We start from the raw sequence: 21,415 nt of genomic DNA, 5'->3' as shown, positions 1-21,415 counted from the left end.
GGTGCTCGAGCAATGAGAAATTTTCTGTAAGGAGTGCTTATCACCTTCAAGGCTCTTTGATCGAAGACAAAGTGGGGCAATCTTCAACTCAAAATTCAAGCTCGAGATTTTGGAACAAAGTTTGGGGTATCCAAGCACCTCAAGCAATAAAATCCTTCCTCTAGAGAGCTGCTTGTAAGTCCCTTCCCACTAAGCTGAATTTGCATAAAAGAAAGATAGTAGATTCACCTCTCTGTCCAATCTGCTCTTTGAACCCAGAATCAGTCTCTCATGCTATTTGGTCTTGCTGTGCTTCAATGGATGTATGGTCTATGAGCTCAAAAAGAATCCAGAAATCAAGCCTACATGAAGGTTCCTTTAAAGATATTCTAACATTTTTAATGGATCACTTTTCTCCATTGGAAATCATAGAATTTGCTATTATTGCAAAAACCATTTGGAGTAGGAGGAATAATTGGCTCTTTGAACAGCAATTCCAATCCCCTTATCAGGTGTCAATACTTATCCAAACGGAACTGAGTTCTATTAAATTGTGGATTGAGAATGGTACTAAACAGAAAGTAACCCAAGCTGCTAGAGTTAACAGATGGATTGCTCCCCCATTAGATATGTTCAAAGCCAACTGGGATGCTGCCATTGATAAAATCAATTCATGGGTGGGGATTGGTGTAATTGTTAGGAACTCAGAAGGAGCTGTTACGGCATCCTTATGTTCTTCGATGGACCTGATCCCGGATCCACTTCTTGGTGAGGCCATAGCAGCTCGAAGAGCCTCTTCCTTCTGTGCAGATCTGGGTTTTCAGCATGTAATACTCGAAGGTGACTCCTTGTTGGTGGTGAAGGCAATCCAAAACAAGGAAGATAGTTGGAGTGATTCTGGCCTTGTTATTAGAGATATTAAGATTCTGCTTTCTAAGTTCCTCTCTTGGTCTATCTTACATGTCCATAGGGAAGTTAATGTAATTGCACATCACTTGGCAAAATTTGCTCTTAGCTGCCAAGAGGATTGCATAATGATTGAGGATTGTCCCCCTTGTATCAAGCAACTACTATGATGAATGAAATAGTTTATTTTCAAAAAAAAAAAAAAAATAGTAGTGAAAATATGTTTCTTGGTTTTAAAAGAAGTTTTTGTTTGTTTACCAAATTAGCATGCATTATAGATTTTGCCTTTTAGAAAATTTGCCTTTAGTAAACCTCTTACAAGATCATTTTTGAAAGTTTGGAAATAAGTACCATGTGGCCATGACTTAGTCTTCTATGCCATAGCCAACTATTTTCATTTTGAGTCGAAAAACAAATAGCATCTTGTGAGACAATTTCTTCAAATTCGATTGTATAAAAACTGTTGCTTCTAAAAGCAACAAAGCGAACATTGCAATTATGCTCATTCAAAATAATGCACTTATCTCTATTGAAAGTAACTATAAAATGTTTTATCACATAATTGACTTATACTTAAAAGATTATGTTTTAGACATTCAACAAGTAGCACATCTTCAACTATTAGAGAAGATTAATTACCAATTTTACCTAACCCCACGATCTTTCCTTTTGAGTTGTCTCCAAATGTCACGTGCCCTCCATCTTTGGATGTTAGATCAATGAATTTAGTCTTATCTCCCGTCATGTGTCTTGAACATACAATATCTAAAAACCATTTATTTTGTTCTAATAGAGAACTTCATGCATACTTACAAAAACAATTAAGATGATTTTTCTTGATACCCAAATTACTTTGGTCCTTCATTTATTAGTATTAAAAGATATAAGATTTTTAGATACCCATATGACCCTAATAGTCATTATATGTTTTCTTCTAATAGGACAAACATGATAATTATGACCATTTATATTACAAAAATTGCATATAACATGTCACATCTATGAAGAACTTGAGTGATTGTAATAGTATCTTTCTTTGAAAAAGTTATTTTTATGAAAAGGATTTTGAATACTAGACTTTGATTTAGAAGGATTATTAAAGAAGTTTTTATAAGCTTTGTATTTTTATTTTGGCAAATATCATTAACCTGCCTGGTCAAAAACATATCTTTGACTACTATGAAGTTTTTTAAAATTCCTGTTTTCATTTTCAATAATCTTTTCTAAATCAGTCACTTTTTTCATTAACTCATGATTTTCATTTTTTGAAATGATGTTTTCTTTTCTTAAAACATCAATTTCATTTGTTAAAGAATAATTTTTCTTTCTCAAAGTAGTATATTTGATACCCAATTTATCAAGTTCCTCATATAACGCTTCCAAAACATTATGCGATTCCTCATATGAAAGATTCTCAATTGAAATATTGTCAAGATTTGTTATCTCAAGGTCATCTTTAGCCATAAGACAAAGATTTGCCGCTTCTTCATTGCTTGTTTCGCTATCTGAGTTACTTGAATCATCATCCTATGTAGCTTAAATTGTTTTCTTGCCCTTGTTTCGATCTTTCTTTAACATAGCTCAATTTGCCTTGATATGTACACGCTTATTGCATTTATAACAAGTTAAAGAATCATTTTTACCTTTAACTTTGTTGGAAAACGTTTAGAAGGATTTCCTTGGAAAAACTTTATTTTTCTTTAAAAATCTCTTAAATATCCTTGTTAACATTGCAACTTCTTCATCTTTGTCGCCTGTTTCATCGTCTTCATCACTTTCGCATTTATAAGGAACCAACTGTAAGTGCCAAGCTCTTCTTTAGCTTTCCTTCTTCTTATCCTCTTTTCAATGTGTACTCGTGGGTGATAAGTGATCCGATGAGTTCATTTACCTCAAGTTTCATAAGATCTTTGGCTTCAAGATTCGCCGTCACTTTTGGTTCCCAATGTTTTGGCAGAGAGTTGAGAATTTTTTTTTATATCTCCAAGTTGGAATAAACCTTGCCGAAAGCTACTAAGTTGTTTATAATGTTAGTAAAACGAGTGTACATAGTGGAAATAGATTCATTATCATTCATTCTAAACATTTCCTATTGATGAACAAGAATGAAATTTTGTATTCCTTGACTTGCGAAGTTCCTTCATAAGTTACTTATAATTTATCCCAAATTTCCTTTGCCGATTTGCAAGTCATTATTCTATTGAACTCATTCCAATCTAGAGCACAACATAAGAAATTTGTAGCCATCACATTCCATGTTAGAGATCTCTTGTCTCCATGATCTAACTCTTCTTTTTCTTTTGTGAATTTACTCCATCAACAATATTTGTTGGAATATAAGGTTTGTTTACAATACATTTGCAAATTTCTCGATCTTGAGCTTGAAGGAATATTTTTATTCTAATTTTCTAGAATGTGTAATTTTCTCCACAAAATAGTGGGGGCCGACCACTAGATTGACATTCACCAAAGGTAGCTGAAATGTTAGCCATAAGATCTTTACCTCAAAAGTTAGTTAATTTTACAAAAGAGCCCCTTGCTCTGATACCAATTGTTGCCCAGATGACTAACCCAAAAGTGAGTGAATTTGGTTGTTTTAAAAGATTAACAATTATAAATCAACTACACAATGTAAAATGTCAATAAAATACTAAGTAGCAGTAAATAAAAAGAGTAAGGGTAAGAGAGATGCAAACTTAGTATTTTAGAGAGGTTCAGTCCCACTACCTACGTCCTTATCTCAAGCTACCCTTGAAGATTCCTAAATTCACTATTCAACCTCATTCAAGTGGAGATAGAAACCTATTACACTTTTGAACAATATCGCTTCAGAGAATCCGTATAGAACACCTTCTACACTAACAATCACCTTACGAGTGGTGATTCAGCTATTTTCCACGTAGAACTCCTACTACACTCACAAGGGTCACACACACTCTTTTACTGTTTTTCTCACTAGTCATTTATACAAGAAATGAAAACAGTATAGCCCAAGCTATATCTCTCTCAAAATGAACAGGTGTTAAGGCTCAATGCTTAGAGAATGGAGATTGAAAGGCTTTGGTGAATGAATCTTGTAAAACTTGTAGTTGATGTGTAGTGTTATAATTTTGAAGATATCAAGTGAACTATTTGTAAACATATGAGATTTACTTTTCAAATTTCAAAATATTTATATGTCAAAAAGGAACACGACTCAATTTTCAAATAAAAATTTCTCATTTTTATAATTTTCAAAGATAATATCATTTACTTATTAAAATTTTCAAACAAAAGCTTATAATTTTCGCATGTGTAAAAAAAAATTATTTATTTTTCCAAATTTTCAAACAAAACCATCTACCTTTTGCATATGTCAAAATAAGCATTAATCACTTTTCAAAATTTTTAAACAAAATTATCTACCTTTTGCATATGTCAAAATGGACATCAATCACTTTTTAAAATTTTCAAACAAAATCTACCTTTTGCATGTGTCAAAAAGAGCATCAATTACTTTTCAAAATTTTAAAATTTAAACTTTCAATCCTATTATGCACATGTAAAATATGACAATCAAACATCTTTCAAAAATTGAAAGTTTGAAAACTTTAAATTTCAAACTTTCAATTTTTGAAATATATCATGCATATGTGAGATTCAAATTGATGCTGTATGAGAAAAGATTATTTTTTTAGCCTTAATCCTATTTCAAATTTTGAAAGAGATATACAAAATTACTCTAAGAGCTTTATTTGTAAGCTTGTTTCCTTTGTTGCTCATGCTTTGTACGTTATGTTTGGTTTCATTATGTGTACAATTTGAGCTTGAGACTCATTTATGCTTGAACTTGTTTGTTATCACCAAAATCCTTATGCAGATATATAATTATATGATGTTTATTTATTTTATTTTATTTTATCAAAGAGCCGGTAGCCCCACTTTAGTGGCCCCGTCCCAAGTTTATTAAAGAACACCCTCACTCTTTCTTTGTATAAGAAATTATCTACTGAACAAGCAATAGATCACGCTCTTTCTTTGTACCAAGAACACATATCTGCAACAAATGAGCAAAAGAAGGGATTGGTGCCCCAATGTCGCTGGAAGCCTCCTCCTGGAGTAGGCATGGTCCTTCGAGATGAGAGTGGGAAGGTGTCTTAATAGCTAGTAAACCAGAACATGAGGTTAGTGATCCTATCGAGATAGAATTCTTGGCAGTACTGAGAGGCCTCCAAGTTTGTTTTCCTTTGGGAATCAGTGAGTTAGAAGTGGAGAGTGACTCTTTGCTGGTGGTCCAAGAGCTTAACAAAGAACAAGAGTCAATGTCTATTTGGGGAAACTTGGGTTTTGAGATCAAGAGGATGTTACACAGATTTCCTAAGGTTATAGTTCAGCATAAAGGTGGTATGGCCAATGCAGTTGCCCATTGTTTGGCAAGACAGTCATGGTATTTTGAAGATCTAGTGATTTGGTGGGACTCTTTTCCTGAAGATGTCTCACAAGTCATCTGGCATGATGCCTTGATGTAATCTCTATTTTTCTGATGAATAAAATAGCATGCATTGTTTATAAAAAAAAAACACCCTCACTTATGGCGGATGAATATCTTAGTTACAACCAACGTATCTGGGAGTTTACAATAAAGAACTAAAAAACCTTCCAAATACAAACCAATCAACCAATCAAGAAAATCAAATAAAAGCACCGATCAAAACAAGCCTATAAGAACAAAGCAAAGGAACTAAACAGGCCTATAACAAGTAAAAAAAATCTAAACAAGCCTATAAACAGACAAAACCAAAGACCAAATACCCAAAAAAACTTAAACCAATTAAAAACGAAATGAAGGAAGTCCCAAATAATCCATCTGGACAATACCTTTTAAACACCGTGGGAATCTTTGAATGCTATCATATGATGCTTGAAAACTTGGATTCAATACTTTAAAATTTAAGACTTTTGTAGAAACAAGATGTTGTCACACACATTGCTGCTAATGCATGTAACCTCCACCTGCCGCTCACAAATCCACATTCAAATAATTCAATATGACTAGTGAGTATAACATTTATTTGCTTTGATCTTTTGAACAAATATAATATTTTCACACACTTAAAATATGAGAGTCATGCTTCCCAGATTCTTCTTCTCCTAACTCCATTCCAAATACTTCTTGTTTTCTCTTCTCCATTCTCTTAATGCTGCTAAGAGGACATGTATCAAAACTGACAAAAAGAAAGGTTGTGTAAAAATATATTAATGTTCAACAACTGCAGATTTAGCATACTTGGAATGCAACTAATCTTAATCTTAATCTTAATCTACATAGCTAATCTAAGACTAAATTGGGAACGAATGAAGTTGAAATTTGTGTACAACTGCAGTGGCTCAAAAAAGAAGAAGAAGATAATTCAGTAGTGGGGTGGTGGCTAAGCTTTGCTGCTGCTAGATTAGCCAAACTAGGTCTGACTCTGAGAAGGCAAAAGACCACCTTTCTCAACAACATATTGCATATACAATACAGTGAACATTGAATCTACACTTTGATAATACCAAACTATTAAACCTGTGAGGTCTCGAAGATTCTAGTGCTACAGCCAACCCACTTTGCTAAGCAAAATAACGTAGAAAAAGAAAGAAAGAAGAAAGTCTTCATGTTAACCAAATTAGCAAAAGCCACCTATGCTTGATAAGAGTTGATCCTTATTTGATAAGAAAGATCATTATGCTTTCTCCTTTAATTAAAAAAAATGTCATGATTGGAGAAGAAAATATTTTATCTTAAAGGATTATTATTATTAATTTTTTTTTTCTATCAGGGAACCTCTCCAAGGCAGAGTCCTTTGGACCCACCCTTGTAGAGTATATCCCAGTCTGTTGCACTGTACCCTCAGAAGTTTCCCTACACGGAACTGGTTAAATCGCTGATTTTTCACCAAGGGGTGTGACCTCAAAGGATTGTTTGCACTCATGAGGTATTAAACATTGGACAATGAAGAGACTGATATCCGAAAACCAAGGCCTTCACCACTTGGCCAACCCCTTGGGGTTATCTTAAAGGAATCAGGGGGACCAAGATTTATTTTCTTCATAAATATTATTATTATTAACAACTAAACCTCAAAAAAAAAAAAAAAAAGGGTATGAAAGGAAGGGGGTGTCACAAAACCATGATCTTGGGGTGAATAATTTCTTTCTCTTCAACCGTCACAAACTCCTTAAACTCCACAAACAGTTAATCAAAGAACTTAGCTGGCCAGTTACCATACAAAAATCCAAATTAATGCAGCAAAGATTAATGTATATGACTTTACAACAAAGCAACATGTACAGACTCATGCTGGACAGCATCACTGTAACACCCGGACCCAAAATTGGTATAGTTGGACTTTAGATTTTTATTTATTTATTTATTGGAGCTTGATATTTTTTTAAGTTTTTATTTCACGAACTTGAGTAGTGATTTTCTTTTAATTTGAAGATCTTGGCCGTTTATTTTTTTTTATTCTCCCCGCATGTTTAATTATTATTATTTTTTTGTTTTTGTTTGTTTTCTTCTCATTTCCGTCTTTTTTTTTCTTTACTCTTGTAGTTTTCCTCTCGCCCACTCCATGCACACACACGGCACATCCGCGCGCACGTCTCTCTCTCGGCTCTCTAGGGTTTTCTTTTCATGTTCAATCGTCTATATATATACATACGAAGAAAGCTCGTGCCGCTGCCTTCCCACGTGAAACCGTAAGACTGAACCACTGCCCCAAACGAGCCAAGCCCGTATCACAGCACGATTTAACCTGTGGCACCGCTGCACAGATCACCACTGCACCGTAGTGCAACGTGAAGGCAATCGCGCTGCATCCCAGCCACTGCCACGACCGAGCCCAGCCTGAAACACTCGAATCACATCCCGCACGATGGAAACCACCATGTTTGACACTGCTCTGCCCTGAACCTCCGCACCAAGCCGCTGATACGTTGGGACGTGAAGGACTCTGTTTTTGCACGCCGAAATAGGGGAAGCATCCCCACCGTGAGCCACGTCGTCAGCCCCTCAACTTCGACGCCACTGCCATCAAAAGACGCCGGAGGACAAGCCTCCACCTTCGGACACTGCCAGGTTGACGCCCAGCCCCCAGACCGTTGCAAGCCTCGCTGCCCCACGGTGAGTTTTCGTCCCCTTTCACGCTGAGCTCTCTCTCCGTCCCTTTCTCTTTCTGCGTGAGGTCTCTCACTCATCTCTCTCTCTCTCTCTCTCTCAGTGCCTCACCACCGTGACCTCCTTCGCCGCGTCGCACGCAGCTCCTCCCTTGGCGGTGAGTGCCTCGCTCCCCTGTTCTTACAGTTTTTGCACCGAGACTGCGTGAATGCATTTGCAGTTTACGTAACTTATATTTTTGCATGGCATTTGAAAATGAATTACAGTTTACCCTTAGTTTTAGAATGTGTTCAACTTGATATATTTTGGTCTGTTTCTACGTGGTTTATACGGGTGGTATAAGAAAAGTTTGCATACAATAAATAGGATTTTCAATTTGTACTTTGGTAGCAAATTATTTTAGTAATTGTGAAATTTTATTTTAAACTTTTAAATTACGATTAAAGCTTTTTGTTTATTATTATTTAACGAAATTTTTTACTTGTACTTACCTTAAATCGTTTAAGTATTTTAACATGTTATTAAGTAAAGGTTTATTTTAAGAGTAAACAATATTGGTGTATTGTTATTTCTACATTTTAGATATATTTTAGTCTTTTTAATAATAGTTATGGTTTATTTTAAAATATTTTGGGATAATTATATTACTTAGTATTAAGCTTCATAAGCTGTTTTCATTAGTAAATAGATCTGACTTTTAAATGTTTTAGTCATAGTATTAAATTAGCATTGACGATTTTAGAAAGTGATGATTGGTAATTTTAGGTTTTGAGGAATTAAATAGGTTATTTTATAAGCTTAGGATTAAATATCGAAATACGTGATTAATTGGAAATTTATGAGAATTACGTGATTATTTTATAGGTGACGATTAATTATTGTTCGACGTTTTGAGGAATTCCGAAAAAGCTAAGAAGTCTAGGTAAGCGGGGTTCCTATGCTAGACTTTGCATTAAATAAAATGAACTGAGGTCCTTTTTGGAAAATATGCATGTTTTGTGAAGAAAAGAAATTTGAACTACCTCAGTTATTTGTTCTGCATTACTCATGAGATTCTGTTTAAGAATAAAGTATTTTCTGTCATGACTGGTGTAGACATGAGCTTATTTTTGACATTCTGTTTCTGAACTTTGAAAATGAGAGCGAATATGAAATTTGTGCATAAATTATGTTGTGATATGATTTTGTTCTGTACCGAAGATTTTGTTTAATACTTTGTTTGGATAAGACGTGATTTCTGAAAACCTTTGGCATGACTCTTTGATTCTGAATTTGATTCTGTTTCCGTTCTGTTCAGTTACGGCCCTACCACGGGTGATAATAGTGGCATACGGCCCAACCACGGGTTACAATAGTGGATACGGCCCAACCACGGGTAATAATAGTGGATACGGCCCAACCACAGGTAATAATAGTGGATATGGCCCTGCCACGGGTTATAGTAGTGGTCTCTGTTTTGAGTGCACATCTTGGTGACAGAGTGTTTTATGTTCTGCTTGGCTATCCGCAGATGCACAACCCTACCACGGGGGTTATACATGGCCTCTGTTCTGATATGATGTTCTGATGATGATGATGATCATTTATGCTTTGCCAAAGAATATTTTGAATGAAATTATTTCTAAATCTTCGCTCTGATATTTTGATAACATGTTCTGCTTCCGCACTCTGAAAATGAAAATGTTTTGTTCTGCATTCTGATTTCTGTAAATGCTCATGTTTATACACTGGTATATGTTCTCTGCTTACTGAGTTGTTGATAACTCACCCCTTATCTCCATATATTTTTCAGATAATTTTGATAGTTCAGTTGGAGAGCAAGAGTAGAAAGTTTAGCAATGTGTGATGATCGTAATGGAATAAGTGCCTGAGGATACAAATGCTTATTTGAGAGTCGTAGTTAGTAAACTGATTTATTTTTCAGGTATTTGATTTGATGAGTTCAGGATGTTTTCGAGTTTTTGGAGAATTTCTAATTTATGTTATTAGGATTTTCTTTATTGTCGCCATGGAGGAACTTAGATTTTTGGTTTGATTAAGTGTATTAATATTTTATGGGATTTTCTGGAGTTTATAGTTGTGTTATTTAAGTTAATTTTAAGTATTAAGAGCTAACTCTCCGGACCTCTGGGAGCGGGGCGTTACAATCACCATCAAGTGCATGCAATGACTCCCAAACAACACCCCAATAATATATAATAGTACTAATATTTAACGAGCATTTAGATAAATATATTCCTCTGTTGCACATCCTAGGAAAAACTTTTTGAAAACACACTAGTAGCTATACATAGGCTCAATAACATTTACCAGAGATTCCCCTACAAATCTATTTATCTGTTGCACTAATTGAGTACATGGCTTCTCAAGATTCATCCCTGTTTTGTGTTTCCTTCTAAGACTCAAGTCTAGCAATTTCAGTCCTAGACGCTTATCGAGTCAGTTTATGTATACTGAAAAGGCTAAATTTTTCCAGAAAGAATACGACACTACAAAATCAAAAATTTGCTATTATTTCCTTTTAAGTATGGAAAATTACATCTAGTCTGGTGCTCCCAAAATCTAAGCAACGAAAGAGATGTAAAAGATAAGATAGTCTTTCAGTTCTTCTTTCAGTTTAAGGAAGTTCTTAGAGAGGCAAACCGAACTGTTTCGGTGTAAATTAGAGTAAACAAACAAAACAATCAAGTCATGAACATACACAAACCGAGCGCTTGAGGATCTAAGCCAAAGATTATGTAGAACTTCAAATAGGCAGGCCAATGGAACTTCAAATCAATGCAACGTTGCAAGAAGAACAACAAGAGAAAAGGGAGAGAGAGAGAGTAAACGATGGGATGTTACACTGGGGTCTACGGATTGTCTAATAGCAATAGAATTCTAGAAAAAAGATAGATGAGTAGTGATATTGTATTGAAATTGATAGTGAAATGCTCTATTCGAGGGGTAGCTCCTCCAAAGGTCTAACAACATAGGAATATTCTCAACTAAGAAATAATCGTATGCTTACAGGGAATATAAAGCAAGATAGTAAGGTACTTAACTACGCTTATCACTAAGGCCTACGGGCCATCTTGTAAATGTAACTATAGCTGAACACAAGTAACTAAGAGGCCCGAGCATGACCCTTGGCCCTCAGCCCATCGTATTGCTTCATGAGCCCGACTCCCTCATTGTCTTCAAGCCCATCGGGCCCGAATCCCATACTTAGCTTCTAGGACATTCTCCACTGCATTCCTCCACTTCCATAAACACAGACACGTCGTAACTCCTTTCCCTTCCCGTCTATTGCTCCTCCACCGGCGTGTAACAAAGCTCCCATCCTAAGAACTCCTTTCCCACAAGGTGAGGCAAGGCTTCACACAACTGGAGGTACGATTCCCACTAGGCCTCTTCTGCCGGTTGCCCTTGCCATTGAACCAGCAGCTCCATGACCGGTCTGTTCTTTACCTTTTTCATTCTTCTTGTCAATATTTCTTCTAGCTCTGGTTTGAAAACCTCCCTTGAATCTATTGGTGGTAGCGTGGGTAAGGGACTAACATTTTGTCCTAACTGTGAAATATGAAATACATTGTGGATCTGGGCTATTGATGTGAGCTGAATTCGATATGCTACTTCTCTAATCCTTTGCTCCACTTGGAAAGGTCTGTAGTATTTGGGTGAAAGTTTGAGACTTTTCCGCTGCTGGATCGAGGCTTGACGATACGACTGCAGTCTCAAATAGACCCAATCACTAACCTGGTACTGTTGCTCTTTCTTTTCAAGTCTACATTTTTCTTCATCCTTTCTTGAGCTCTAACCATATTCTGTTTTAGCAGGTGCCATGATTTCTCACGCTCCTACAAGGTAATGCCCACTTCCTCTACTTTGGTTGTTCGTGCATTGTAGCTCATTAGTCTAGTGGGTTTATACCCATAGAGGGCCTCAAAGGGGGTCACTTTGGTGGTTGCATGCTGATTATAGTTGTAGCACCACTCGGCTAGGGAAATCCAGGTCGACCAGACCTTAGGATTATCATTGACATAGCTCCTAAGGTAGTTCTTGACCCACTTATTTACAGCTTCTGTTTGCCCATCCGTTTTAGGGTGGTAGGCAGTTCTGAAAGCTAGCTAGACTCCTTGGAAAGCAAATAATTCCCTCCAAAATTTACTAGTAAATGTGGGGTCTCTATCTGATATGATGGAGTTAGGCAACCCATGGAGCTTGAAAATGTGTTTTAGAAACTACTGGGCTATCACCCTTGCTGTATAAGGGTGTGAAATGGGTACAAAGTGGGTGTATTTAGTGAATTGTCTACCACAATCCATAGGGCATTGAACCCCCCCCCCTGGGATGTGGGTAACAAAATCCATGGTGATCTCAGACCATGGTTTTGAGGGTATAAGCAAGGGTTGTAGTAGCCCACTAAGTAGTGTATTATCTATCTTCACCGTCTGACACACTTCACAGTCGCTAAACAATGTTCTTAAATTAGTTTTCTGACCTTGCCAGTAGAAGTCCCTTTTAAGTCTGTGGCTAGTCTTGTCAAAGCCCAAGTGCCACCCATTGGGGCTGCTATGCACCAATTGCAGCAGTTTGGTGATCATGGTAGGGCTGGCAGGGACATACATTCTATTTTTGTATAACAAAATGCCATTTTTTGCTGAGTAGTGTTGTGTTAAACTCCGCTCTCTATGTTTATGCCATAGGCTATGAGCCACCTCATCAGTGTCATAGAGAGACTTGATTTCAGTCACCCAGTCCCAACTGGGGACTGAAATCATAGCTAATGTGGTCTCTGTTATAGTATTCAGTTGAGAAAGTGCATCTGCCACCAGGCTTTCTTTTCCCTTCTTATATTCTACAATAAAATCATAGCACATAAGTTTGGAGATCCACTTTTGCTACATCATTGTGCCCAACCTTTGGTCTAATAGGAACTTGAGACTTTGGTTGTCTGTTTTGACCACAAAGGATTGGCCTAACAAATACGATTGCCACTTTTGCACTGTTGAAACAAATGCTAGCAATTCCTTCTCATAAGTTGACATATTTGGTGCCCTCCCTTTTTGTGTTTGACTGAAAAATGCAAGGGGTTTACTTTCCTGCATCAAAATAGCCCCAATGGCCTACACAGAGGTATCACATTCTATAGTGAAGGGTAATTAGAAATTGGGTAAAGTCAACACAGGGGGTTGAGTCATGGTTGTCTTTAGCTTCTCAAAAGTAGCCTGGGTCCCTTTGTTCCCACTTGAACCCATCCTTTTTTAATAACCCAGTCAACTTAGCAGCAATGGCCTTATAACCCTTTGCAAACCTTTTATAATAGCCTGTGAGGCCTAAAAAACATCTTATGGCCTTAATGGATTTTGGGACAGGCCATTCCAGCATGGCCTTAAACTTCTCAGGGTCAACCCTAATTCTCTGGCCATATATTAAATGGCCCAAAAAAACAATTTCTTCACAGCCAAAGCAGCACTTGCTCATTTTGGCAAAAAGCTGATTTTTGCCTTAGAATGTCAAAAGCCGCCTTAGAATGTCAAAAGCCACCCTTAGTTGCGTCAAATGAGTCTCAGCATCCCTACTATAGATCACAATGTCGTAAAAAAAAATGAAACGTCTAAGATGAGGTTTAAAAACCTGATTCATAAGGCTTTGAAATGTTGAGGGTGCATTGGTCAAGCTAAAGGGCATGACTAGAAACTCGTAGTGCCCATCGTGTGTCCTTAAGGCAATCTTAGGCACATCTTCGGCTCTCACCCAGATTTGATAGTAGCCCGACCTCAAATCAAGCTTAGAAAATTTTTTGGCTCCATGTAGCTCATGCATCAACTCCTCCACGACGAGTATAGGATATTTATCCTTGATAGTGATGTTGTTCAGCGCCTTATAATCCACACACAACCTCCATGTTCCATTTGCTTTTCTCAGCAATAAGACAGGTGAGGAATAAGGACTTTGACTAGGACGAATGACCCCTAAATCCAGTAATTCCTTTACTATTATCTCAATCCCATCCTTATGAAAATAGGGATATCGGTAAGGGCGTACTGAAATGGGTTTAGTGCTAGGCTGCAGGTTGATAGAGTGGTCATGGGTTCAGTTAGGGGGAAGGCCGATTGGAGAGGAAAAAATATTTGGGTATTGGTTTAAGAGTTTTTGTATGGGCTCGGGTAGGGTTTTTGTTTGAGTTGTTGGGACCTTTTCGATTAACTGCAGTAAAATGCCTTTTTTCTCCCAATGATTGGAGCTGTTTACATAGCCCTCTTCAATCCACAAGTTAACACTTAGCTCTTTTAACTTCACAACCACATTGTTGAGGGAAAATTGCATTGTTAATTACCTGAAATTCCATAGTATAGAGCCTAGCCCTTGAAGCCACTACACCCTTAAAACCATATCACATCCCACCAAAACAGTAGGTACAGATCCATTTTAAATATCTGCTCCTGAATAGTGACATTGAGCCGTACCACTTTTCCTTCACTTTCCACCTATTCTCCATTTGCCACTTTAACTTTCACTCTCTCTTTTGTTGTGACTGGTAACTGAACCTTAGCAAGTAAAGTTGGGTCCAGAAAATCATGCGTACTCCCCGAATCAATCAGTATTGTGACCCCCTAACTGTCAATCCTACCTTTGACACGCATTGTTTTCGAGTTGAGTGACCCTATTATAGTGTGCAAAGATATTTCCAGATACTTTCCAGCCTTGTCCAGCCCTAACCCACCTTCTTGATCAGTCCATGTTTCTTACCCTCCTCATTAGTCTCAAATTCTTCAACTATTTCTTCAATTAAGTATAATTTTGAGCTTTGACAACAATGCCCAAGTCTCCACTTAGATTCCCAGTGATAGCATAAACCCTTCTCTCTTCTATCCTTCATCTGATTCTCACTAATTTTTGCACAGGTACTACAACCCGTCTAGAATTTTTGGTGTCATGGTTTTGAGGATTTGGGTTGAGTTTGAGTGAGGCTGGTTCATGGTGATGGATGGCGTGGGTTCGGGTTATGAGTTTTTTGTGGAGGGAGAAGTGTTATTCTTGTATTTTGGCAAGGCTATAGGTTGGGGTGAGGTTGTTCGGGTTGAACATAAGCACCGGTAACCGGATTTCATCTCTTAGGCCACTTAGGAAACAACTTAATTTGTACTGTTCCGATAGACCTCTAAGTCTATTAAAAAGGGCTTCTAAGTGAGTCTTGTATTCTTCCATAGTTCCAACTTGTCTCAGCCTAGTTAATTGTTCCATGGGGTCATAATAACTGCTAGGCACAAACCTAATCAACAATGCCCTCACAAAAACCTTCCCAATTAGAAACCAAACCAGATTCATCTAAGTCTTGAAACCATACTAGGGTCTTACCCTCCATATAGAAAGAAACAAGTCTCAAATGCTACTGTGGTAAAGTATTATGGAATTTGAAGAATCGATTCACCTTATACAGCCAACCATGGAGCTCTTCACCACGAAAAGTAGGGAAATTTAGTCGCACTACTTTAGGAAGTATCTCCCCCGTGTGGGGAATCATCTGATCTTGTTGATATGCCTCTTCATGACTACCAGATCCACCTAACCGTTGCTTGTTGTTTTTGTGCATATTTGCCGCAATGGAAGAGAACTGCTACATCATGCCCTCCATTTGTTTCCTCATTGCTTGTACCTCATTGCTTGTACCTCCACTCCAATTGTAGAAAACTAGGATTCCGATTGTTTAATGTGAGCCTCTGTTGTCTTCTTGAAGGATTGAAATCCTTCTTGAAAGTCCCTCAATCTCGTGCCATCAACCATGGAATCATGGGAGGAACGGGGTCTCTGGTACCAATTTGTTACACTAGGGTCTATGGATTGTATAATAGTAATAGAATTCTAGAAAAAAGATAGATGAGTAGTGATATTGTATTGAAATTGATAGTAAAATGCTCTCTTTGAGGGAGAGCTCCTCCAAAGGTCTGACAACACAAGAATATTCTCGACTAAGAAAAAAAGTATGCTTACAGGGAATATTAAGTAAGATAGTAAAGTACTTAACTACCCTTGTCACTAAGGCCTACGAGCCATATTGTAAATGTAGCCCATCTAGCCCGAATCCCATACTCAGCTTCTAGGACATTCTCCACAACATTCCTCCACTTCCACGAACACAGACATGCAGTAACTCCTTTCCCTTCCTGTCTATTGCTCCTCCATCAGCGTGTAACACGGGATGACAAGGACGAATGGAGGTGACAACAACTAGGGTTTGAGGAGAAAGAAAGTTGAAGCTCAAAAGGTTTGAGTCAAGTGATTGGTTTCGACCCACAATATCTGTTTTGAGAAGCGTTACACCTAACAATCAACACCTGATTAACCTGACTTTGTTCAGACAGGCCCAGTCAAGTCTTTCGGACGGATCGATCCCTAGGTTTTTTTGGATAGGCCTACTAATGAGGTTGAAGTTGATCATAATACCTAAAATTTATTTTTCATGCAAAAATCATTCAAGTTTCCTTGTCTTGTAACGTATTTAACAAAAACATTCTAGATTATTATCATCTCATTAACTTCTCATATGTACCAATTTAAATGAACATGAAGCAGAATACCTAAAATTTAAAATCCAACAAAAGCAGAACAGCTTAACCAATACCACCAATCTTCGTATCACTTTCATCAACCCATCCACTAGCTTTCAATTCACAACTAGAGTAAAGTCTACTTATTCACTAGTTCCAAGTTTAACAATTGATATAAAAGAACATACTAACATGATAGGACACACAGTAGGGAGTGTAAGCCAACCAAATTGAAGACTTAGGGTGACAAAATATTGTCATTTGAAATTTTTTGTCGTCATATGTAACACTCAGGTCCAGTGCCAAGTTGTTTTCAAAAAAATTTAGATTTTTATGTGCGAAAAGCCCATTTGAGTTTTCAAATAGTTTTTTTAAATAGACTATGGGCCTAAAATCTCTATTTTGGTACCTTTGGTACCTTTTTCATATATTCATTTAAAGCATGAGCTTAAACATCATATATTCATTTTGGTACCTTTGCGAAAAGCCCATTCCTTTGGTACCTTTTTCATTCATGTGGTCGTTACGTATTTTCATACATTAAAACATTCATTCATTCAGTCATTTCTTTCTTTCATTCATGTCAGTCCTTTTAGTCCTTTCTTTTCAGTCCTTTTCATTTAACAGTTCATTCATGGAAGAACATCATTTAAAAACATGAGCTTAAACATCATCTTTCATGGCTTCCATAAAACATCAGTTCATAGGGACATTTTAAAATTTATGTCATTTAAAGCATGAGTTCATATGGACATTTTAAAACACTTTCTTCGCGTCATTTAAAGCATAAGTTCATAGGGACATTTTAAAACTCATTTAAAGCATCACTCGAAGCATAAGGCATGAGACATTCATTTCCTTTCCTTTACAATCAAAACATTTTCATCATCTTTCTTACTCCGATGCACATGCATTTTTATGAACAAGATACATTTTCATGCTATACTACATATAGGAATAATCAATAAGTTTACTGAGAGAGCATGTTTGGAAATCTCATGACCTAGAACCTACGTGCATGCATTACTCTATACACATACACTCGATTATAATCGATAGGGTGCTTAACATGGGCTATCAAGAAAGGGCTTGTACATAATATATTTATTTACTCTTTTCTTTAGAAGAACATTTGCAATAAGAGAGAGAAACATTTTTTCACAAGAGAACTTGGTGTAAGAAGCATGATCATAGCTACTTTTTTTTTTTTTTTAATAGAAGAGTAGGAAGTCACATGTCCAATAGTGACCCCTCCCAAATTTTATTAATAAAGCCCTCACTTATGGCGGAGGAATACCGTGGTTACAAGAAAGGATCATGGAAAACAGATCCAAAAACAAAAACTAAACTATAACAAAATAAAAGACCATACTTAAAAACAAAACCACCACACCAAACCAAGACTTACAAAATAACACCAAGCTTATACAAAAAACTAACATCTCAAGGACGGAAATCCCAGAGAATCCAAACGGATCAAACCTCTAAGAACCCGAGGCAAATTATCACTACTCGACAAAACCCACTTAGAACCTAAAGCCCCTGCCTTTGCTAACCAATCTGCAACCCTATTACCTTCACGATAAACATGCTGAAACCGACAACGAACCGTGCAAGCTAATTCAACAATTTCCTCCCAAAAATCCTCCAGATACCAAACTCCACATCGCCCTTTACTCCACCAAGAAATAACTATCATAGAATCCATTTCAACTATCACATTTGATATATTCAGCGATTTACATCTTCTCAACCCATAAAGAAGTGCCAAAAGCTCCGCCTTATTATTAGAACCAAGCCCAACATAAGAAGCAAAAGCCTGAACCATACCACCAGAAGCATCCCTAATAACCCCACCAATCCCACAAGAACCCGGATTACCCATACTACTACCATCCGTATTCAATTTAAACCACCCCAACGGTGGTTTATCCCACCTCACCACTTTACAACTTGGAATTTTCGGCACCACCGGAAGTATCCGCAAAGCATCCAAAATCATAGCATCCCGCGAAGAGAAATTATTAATTTGCTTAGCCGCCTGTGAAATGGAACCTAACCACACACAAATAGAATGAACAACAGAATTATGCGATTCCACAATACCTTCCATTCGAGCCAGACACCTTCTTCTCCATAATCGCCAAGTAATAATAATGGGAATAATGCCAACAATAAAACCCACCTGTGAGGAAGATCTAGCCCTCCTAAACCAAATATCAACATTCTGCCTCCAAGTTCTACCAAGAGGAATTCCAATAAGATTGCCAAAAAAAGACCACACTCTGAATGGAAATTCTCCTTCAAAAAACACATGATTAATATCTTCAATATGACCATGACTACAGCAATTACATTTAGAAACCAAAGGAATACCAATACGGCGTAATCTGTCATCCACACTCAAGGCCATAAACCAAGTCCTCCAAAAATGGATAGACATTTTTAAAGGAAGATTCTTATGCCAAATCCAAGCATGCCAAACCATAGAATTCCCTCTAATACGAATACAATTCCAAGCAGATTTTGTAGAGAAAATACCTGTATCCGTAGAAGTCCAAACTAGAACATCCTTTCCATTCTTTAATCCAGCTAAATCCGTTATTATCTCCTCCACCCTATCATGCCCTACTAACTCCTCCAATAACTCCACATCCCAACTATCCGACAATCTACAATCTTTAATTTTCAAAAAAGGAGAACCCATAATATTCATATCATTAATCAATGGACCATTATCCCTCCATTTATCATACCAGAAAAAAATATCACCCTCTCTAATTTTCCATTTCAAATTATTTAACAACAACGGAATACAATTCGCAACCATTCTCCAAAATCGAGATCCTTTATTATTTTCTATAAGATACCATGGCCGGTTACCAACATATTTGGTTTTGAAAAAATTAGCCCATAAAGAATTACCTTGAAGGAGATTCCAAGCGAAGCGCATATGCAAGGCTTTCTGAACATCCTCAAGATTTCTTAACCCAATTCCTCCTTCTTCCACCGGCTTACACATCTTATTCCAAGCCCACCATTTCCTTTTATTCCGTCCCTCAGCTTCTCCCCAAAAAAAGGAACTCATCAATCTATGGATTTTGGCAATAACAACTTGAGGTACCTGTAAAACAGCAAGTAGATGGATATTCATACTAGTTAAAACATGCCTCAAAAGAACAAGTTTTCCTCCCGAAGAAAGAAGCCTCATTTTCCAGCCACTAATCTTTTGCCTCACTTTATTCACCATATCCTCTAAATGAGCCTGTTTCAAACGCCCTTGAATTATTGGCACACCTAGATATTTGAAAGGAAAAGATCCTTCCATAAAACCCGTCTGCCTTAAGATCCTATGCTTACGCCAGCTTGGAATTTTATTAGAACAATACAAGGCAGATTTCTGAATATTAATACTTTGTCCAGACCACCTCTCATATTGACTCAAAATTTTTTGAAGAACCTGCACCGATCTTTGACTACCATTAGAAAAAACCATAACATCATCAGCATACATCAAATGAGATATAATAGGAGTACCACGGGCTTGAGAAAATAAACCAAATTGATTATCTTGCATACTCCTATGAATCAAACGGGAAAGGACCTCTTGTTGAATGATAAACAAATAAGGAGATAGAGGATCACCTTGACGAAGCCCACGACCACCCGGGAAAAAACCCTTAACCGTTCCATTCATCATGACAGAATACCAAGGGTTAGAGATACAAGAATATATCAACTCACAAAATTGAGAAGAGAAACCAAACCTTTGCAACACCATTATCAAAAAACCCCAATCCACCCTATCATAAGCTTTCGCCATATCAACTTTTAACAAAATATTACCCCCATGAATTTTTTTATTGATAGACTGCACCAACTCTTGAGTGAGACTAATATTTTCAAAAATACTCCGTCCAGGAATAAAAGCTCCTTGCTCCAAAGAAATCAATCGAGGTAAAAAACCAGATAAACGAGTAACAATAATCTTAGAGCAAATTTTATAAAAAACAGAACAAAGACTAATAGGACGAAACTTATCAAAACCAGTGGGAGACTCCATCTTTGGTATAAGAACCAAATATGAGGCCGTGAAGAATCTTGGAAGATCCTTGGTCATAAAGAATTCCACTACTGCCTTCCAAACATCAACCTTAACCACTTCCCAACAACTTTTATAAAAACCCGCTCCAAACCCATCTGGCCCCGGAGTACTTTGATTTGGGATAGATGAAACTGCCTCAAACACTTCCTCTAAAGTAGGCGGCCTAATCAAAGACTCATTCTCCTCCTCTAGTATGATCGTCTCAATAAGGCCTTCTAATCTAGCTTGCTCTATGGGCGGCTCTTCACGAAGTGCATTTTGAAAAAATTCCACCGCCCCTTGATGAATACTCTCCGGATTCTCATAATTCATACCATTTGATCTCATCTCCAGCACTCTCTTCCTTCTTTTATTAATAAGACAAGCATGAAAAAATTTTGAATTACTATCTCCCTCCAACTTCCATTTAAGCTTGGCCAATTGAGCTAATCTCATCTCTTCCCGAGACCTCCATCTAGCTAGATTAGAGACAGCTTCATAAAGCTCTCTCTCCAAACTAACCTCCCAATTTGATTGAAGCTGAAACTCAATCTCCTCAACCTGTTTTTCAAGGGCATCAATACGCTCTCTTGTGTGACCAAAAACTCTTTTATTCCACTCCCGAAACACCACCTTGGTGTGTTTTAATTTCTTACTTAAACACAAAAGCGGAGAACAATCCATCCGTATATTCCAAGCATTTCTAACACAATCCAGAAAACCAGGATGATCCACCCACATTTGTTGAAACCGAAATGGAGATGGCCCATATGCAAA

At 37.2% G+C, this 21,415-nt stretch overlaps 1 protein-coding gene across 1 annotated transcript; it reads left to right on the top strand.

Moving 5' to 3' along the window:
• Positions 1 to 296: 296 nt before the first annotated feature.
• LOC108983593 lies at positions 297 to 1,055 on the top strand. Its single transcript, XM_018955292.1, has one exon. It carries the CDS (start codon positions 297 to 299, stop codon positions 1,053 to 1,055), a length of 759 nt encoding a protein of 252 aa, XP_018810837.1.
• The last annotated feature ends 20,360 nt before the right edge of the window (positions 1,056 to 21,415 follow it).

The sequence above is a fragment of the Juglans regia genome, chromosome 1 (genome assembly GCF_001411555.2).
Source record: "Juglans regia cultivar Chandler chromosome 1, Walnut 2.0, whole genome shotgun sequence".
Taxonomy (NCBI): Eukaryota; Viridiplantae; Streptophyta; class Magnoliopsida; order Fagales; family Juglandaceae; genus Juglans; species Juglans regia.
Note: the sequence above shows the minus strand (reverse complement) of the source record. Positions and strands in the feature narration are given on the sequence as shown.